Here is a 6000-nt window from a genome sequence, read left to right on the forward strand (position 1 = left end):
GCCGTTTTTCAGAGCGGTTTCCTGTTTTCCTATACTTAACATTGAGGCAGAAACGCATCCGCAATCCAAAATCTGCAGCAGCCCGGGAGTATGCGTTTCTGCAAAACGCCTCCCGCTCTGGTGTGCACCAGCCCATTGAAATACATTACCCTAGCGGATCCGCACCCGCAAGCGGATCGCAAACCGCAGCAGAACCGCTCTGGTGTGCACTAGGCCTTAGTGAATAGCAGTTTCTCTGTCTAGCTGCCAAAATAGTGTGCACCGTGCAGGGAGGATGGCCAGCAACACTGTATAAATGCTTTTTAGGTAGAGTGACCAGACGACCCGGATTGCTGGGGACGTGTCCCGGATTCGGGGTCCGCTGTCCCAGGCAGCATGAGGTCCCGGGAAACGTCCCGCTTTCAGCAGCGGGACGTCCAGGCCTCGGGACTCTGGCCACTCTATACTCATGAACTGGCAGCGGCGTCTATAGACGCCGTGCCAGTTCATTTCCCGCAGCCCCGCTCCAGCCTAACTGTCTTCCGGTGTTCCGACACCGGCAGGCGAGCAGGGCTACGGCAAGATGGCTGCTGGAGCCGTGTACTGGAGACTATTTGTGTCTCCAGTACAGGGCTTCGGGCGCCATCTTGCCGTAGCCCTGTCAGCGCGAGAGAGAAGATCAGCAGCAAGATGGTCCCGGGAGCAGCGCGCCAGAGGCCAGAGACTTCTGCCAGGTGAGTAAATGCTTTCTTTTCCAGGTGAAATGTTTGCCCGCATTGCGTTTTTTTTTTCCAGGTGAAATGTTTGCCCGCATTGCGTTTCTTTTCCGGTAAAATGTTTGCCCGCATTGCGTTTCTTTTCCGGTGAAATGTTTGCCCGCATTGCGTTTCTTTTCCGGTTAAATGTTTGCCCGCATTGCGGTTTTTTTTCCAGGTGAAATGTTTGCCCGTATTGCGTTTCTTTTCTGGTGAAATGTTTGCCCGCATTGCGTTTCTTTTCTGGTGAAATGTTTGCCCGCATTGCGTTTCTTTTCCAGGTGAAATGTTTGCCCGCATTGCGTTTCTTTTCCAGGTGAAATGTTTGCCCGCATTGCGTTTCTTTTCTGGTGAAAGGTTTGCCCGCATTGCGTTTCTTTTCCGGTGAAATGTTTGCCCGCATTGCGTTTCTTTTCCAGGTGGAATGTTTGCCCGCATTGCGTTTCTTTTCCAGGTGGAATGTTTGCCCGCATTGCGTTTCTTTTCCAGGTGAAATGTTTGCCCGCATTGCGTTTCTTTTCTGGTGAAAGGTTTGCCCGCATTGCGTTTCTTTTCCAGGTGAAATGTTTGCCCGCATTGCGTTTCTTTTCCAGGTGAAATGTTTGCCCGCATTGCGTTTATTTTGTACTGACATGTTGGCCGCATTGCGTTTATTTTGTACTGACATGTTGGCCGCATTGCGTTTATTTTGTACTGACATGTTGGCCGCATTGTGTTTATTTTGTACTGACATGTTGGCCGCATTGTGTTTATTTTGTACTGACATGTTTGCCCGCATTGCATTTATTTTATACTGACATGTTGCCCATTGCGTTTATTTTCTGGTGTCCGGGGTAACTGTTACTGCATTTATTATTTAAAGGGATACTGTAGGGGGGTCGGGGGAAAATGAGCTGAACTTACCCGGGGCTTCTAATGGTCCCCTGCAGACATCCTGTGCCTGCGCAGCCACTCCCCAATGCTCCGGCCCCCGCCTCCGGTGCACTTCTGGATTTTCAGACTTTAAAGTCTGAAAACCACTGCGCCTGCATTGCCGTGTTCTCTCTCTCGCTGATGTCAGCAGGAGCGTACTGCGCAGTCGCAGACCATACTGGGCCTGCACAGTACGCTCCTGGTGCCATCAGCGGGAGCGAGAACATGGCAATGCAGGTGCAGTGGTTTTCAGACTTTAAAATCTGAAATTCCAGAAGTGAACCAGAGGCGGGGCCGGAGCATTGGGGAGTGGCTGCGCGGGCACAGGATGTCTGCAGGGGACCATTAGAAGCCCCGGGTAAGTTCAGCTCATTTTCCCCCGACCCCCCTACAGTATCCCTTTAATGGTCATAGATGGCTATGTTTGCTGCTTTGTGGTTACAGTATACAATTAGCATCACGCAGTTTCTGCACACCCATGATGCAAAGTCTCGTTTGTCTTATGCCTCGCTGTTACATCAATACGTTAGCTCCGCCCATACAATGTCATGGCCATGCCCATTTTCAGTCTTCGTTGCTGCGCACTCCTCAGTCCTCCCCACTTTTCGTCGCGGCGTCGCCCCCGTTTGCGCAGGCGCAGTAGAGGACGGCCTCACTAGGTCAGCGTCTGCACCGGCGGGGAACCCGGGCTGGCAGCTGAGAGCGGAGCTGCGGCATGGGACATGTCAGCTGCCAGGGACTAGAGGAAGCCCCGGGTAATTTTTTTTTTTTTTTTTTTTAATCAAGCCTGGACATTCCCTTTAATGTTCAGCACAGCTAAATATGTTGGTGCTTTATAAACACAATAAATAAATAAACTAAAAATATGAAGATAAGGCTTTTCTTTGTCTGAAAAACAATGGACTTAAAGAGACGCCGTAACAAAAATTGCATCCTGTTTTTTATCATCCTACAAGTTCCAAAAGCTATTCTAATGTGTTCTGGCTTACTGCAGCACTTTCTACTATCACAGTCTCTGTAATAAATCAATGTATCTTTCCCCTGTCAGACTTGTCGGCCTGTGTCTGGAAGGCTGCCAAGTTCTTCAGTGTTGTGGTTCTGCTATGAACTCCCCCTTCCAGGCCCCTCTATGCACACTGCCTGTGTATTATTTAGATTAGGGCAGCTTCTCTCTTCTCTCTTATCTTTTACAAGCTGGATAAATCATCCTCTGAGCTGGCTGGGCTTTCACATACTGAGGAATTACAGACAAAGGCAAAGCTGTTTGCAGGAAGAAACGAGCAGCCTGAAACTTCAGTGCATGAGAACTGCAGGGGGAAAGAAACACACAAATGATCTCTTGAGATTCAAAAGGAAGGGTGTATACAGCCTGCTTGTGTATGGATGTATTTTCTATGTGTGGACATACTGTACATCAACCTACTTCCTGTTTTGGTGGCCATTTTGTTTGTTTATAAACAAACGTTTTAAAACTGTTTTTAACCACTTTGAATGCGGCGAGGAGCGGCGAAATTGTGACAGAGGGTAATAGGAGATGTCCCCTAACGCACTGGTATATTTACTTTTGTGCGATTTTAACAATACAGATTCTCTTTAAGTTGTGATTACACAAATTGAATTTGGACTTTTAGCGCACATTATTTTCTATTGTGTATTAGCGCTGTGATCTATTGCTATAGGGGAGTGATCAGTAATGATCGGGCATCAGGGGTTGTTAAGCATTCAACAGTGCTAAGTGGCCATACTGCGCCTTCACGACTATGGGCTCTATTCATAAAACTTTACCGCAAGTTTTCCTCTCAAAACAGCGGACTTTCCCGACCATTTAGCAAAGTAGGCATTCATAAAAGCTGTTTCCGCATGAAAATCTACAATCCCCCAGCAATTTCCGCCTTCTGCAGTGTTTTTCTAGATTTATCTAGAAAAAAAGTAACAAAATGGCCATTCATAAAGATTAGAGGAAGCGGTATGTGGACGGGAAATACTGCTTCCTCAAAGCCTGCGGATTACATACAAGTGAATGGGACAGACCTCCCAGAGAGAGCAGCGCACGGAGGGACTCTGCCGGCTTAAGTGTTTCCGCATGCCTTCCGACAGCCTTCAGCGGGAGATCTCCGCACTTGCATCGCAGCTGGCTAGATTTTTATGAATGACCACCCAGAAGTCTAAAATACCGCTGCGGTATTTTCCCATTTTTTATGAATAGAGCCCCTATGTGGGCAATCACTTTCAGCTTACTGTGCAGGTGTAGCTGAGCTCGTGTGTGAAGAGGAGTGCGGCCACGATTACATATCCGACAAGTTTTTGTCGGACATGTCATGAGGGTCTGTTCATGGCAATAGTGGTGGTGAGGGGGACAAGGTAAGTATAAAATTGCATTGGTATCAATCATCAGATTCTGTTATTAGATAAAGTACAGTAGCCATGCAGACAAGGGATCAGCATTTCATTCTTCAGCAGAAAAGTAAAAATCTATTAGCGTCCCAATGTCCCCTCTTATAGTTAAAGGACTTTTCAGAAAACGTTTCATCCTGCCTTCTTCCAAATGACTAAATTAATGAATCCACTTTAGGGCACCACCAGTTCTTTCGCTATGCCCAAAGTAATGATGGCGGCTGGGAACCCACATATACTACTGACAGCCTGTTGGTGATTGGTCGCCTTCCAGTCACGTGACGCAAGTTTTCCTTCGCCCTCCAAAGTTCCTCGTCAAACAGTTGCGGTTTTTTTTTTTTTTTGCGTGAAATTAGAGAATAACGCTGCAGATACAGCACAGGCTTATGTCTTACCCTGAGCCCACTCACTGCTCCTCCGCTCCGCAAGAAAGCCTTCCAGCCTAGCCCTGCCAGCAAACCCGCCATCTGCCCGTGACAGCTTCTCAATGATACGCCGATTCAAGAGCGGAGAACTTTATTAACACCAGTGTTTGCACTGACAGTGCTGATTTGAACTCACACTGTAGAGAGAAGTCCAAAGAGCAAGTTGCTTATTTTGCATAGTTTACCATTTTTTTCAGTGTTTGCATTTCTACATAAATAGGTGCCGCTGCCTAAATCTATATATTTTGGGTACACAAATCAGTCAGTAACGTTTGATATACAAACTAAAAAGAAAAAAAAATGAAGTTTAATATAAATGAACTCCTGGTGTGGTTAACCCTCCTGGCGGTCTATTAGACAAGGCTGTGGAGTCGGAGTCGTGGAGTCGGAGTCGGGGCAATTTTGGGTGCCTGGAGTCGGAGTTGGGAAAAAATGCTCCGACTCCTAATGAATTTAAACTGTAATTAAAATAGAAAATATGATAAAATATTCTATTTCTCAGATAATAGTTATCATACATAATTTATATATATCAGTGCAGTTTCTAGGCTAAAATGCACCCAGGGCGAGGGTGTAAAAATTGCGCCCCCCCCTAGGTTAGATAGGTAGGTGCCTCTCAGTATAGGTTAGATTAGGTAGGTGCCCCCTAGTATAGGCTAGATTAGACAGGTGCCCCCCAGAATAGGTTAGATTAGGTAGCTGCCCCCCAGTATAGGTTAGATAAGGTAGCTGCCCCCCCAGTATAGGTTAGGTAGGTGCCCCCCAGTATAGGTTAGGTAGGTGCCCCCCAGTATAGGTTAGATAGGTAGCTGCCCCCCAGTATAGGTTAGATTAGGTAGCTGCCCCCCAGTGTAGGTTAGATAGGTAGCTGCCCCCCCAGTGTTGGTTATATTAGGTAGCTGCCCCCCAGTGTAGGTTAGATAGGTAGCTGCCCCCCAGTGTAGGTTAGATAGGTAGCTGCCCCCCAGCGTAGGTTAGATTAGGTAGGTGCCCCCCAGTGTAGGTTAGATAGGTAACTGCCCCCCAGCGTAGGTTAGATTAGGTAGCTGCCCCCAGTATAGGTTAGATAGGTAGCTGCCCCCCAGCGTAGGTTAGATTAGGTAGCTGCCCCCAGTATAGGTTAGATAGGTAGCTGCCCCCCAGTGTAGGTTAGATAAGGTAGCTGCCCCCCCAGTATAGGTTAGGTAGGTGCCCCCCAGTATAGGTTAGGTATGTGCCCCCCAGTATAGGTTAGATAGGTAGCTGCCCCCCAGTATAGGTTAGATTAGGTAGCTGCCCCCCAGTGTAGGTTAGATAGGTAGCTGCCCCCCAGTGTTGGTTATATTAGGTAGCTGCCCCCCAGTGTAGGTTAGATAGGTAGCTGCCCCCCAGTGTAGGTTAGATAGGTAGCTGCCCCCCAGCGTAGGTTAGATTAGGTAGGTGCCCCCCAGTGTAGGTTAGATAGGTAACTGCCCCCCAGCGTAGGTTAGATTAGGTAGCTGCCCCCAGTATAGGTTAGATAGGTAGCTGCCCCCCAGCGTAGGTTAGATTAGGTA

At 47.8% G+C, this 6000-nt stretch overlaps 1 protein-coding gene across 1 annotated transcript in view; it reads right to left on the bottom strand.

Annotated features, from left to right (window-relative positions):
• Positions 1-4546, bottom strand: part of DECR1 (2,4-dienoyl-CoA reductase 1) — a 76533-nt gene extending 71987 nt beyond the window's left edge. Inside the window, exon 1 of the mRNA XM_068234871.1 lies at positions 4436-4546. Coding sequence (XP_068090972.1) covers positions 4436-4507 — 72 coding nt within the window. The 5' untranslated portion in view covers positions 4508-4546. The remainder of the gene's footprint in view (positions 1-4435) is intronic.
• Between the last annotated feature and the right edge of the window lie 1454 nt (positions 4547-6000).

This window comes from Hyperolius riggenbachi, chromosome 5 (genome assembly GCF_040937935.1).
Source record: "Hyperolius riggenbachi isolate aHypRig1 chromosome 5, aHypRig1.pri, whole genome shotgun sequence".
Taxonomy (NCBI): Eukaryota; Metazoa; Chordata; class Amphibia; order Anura; family Hyperoliidae; genus Hyperolius; species Hyperolius riggenbachi.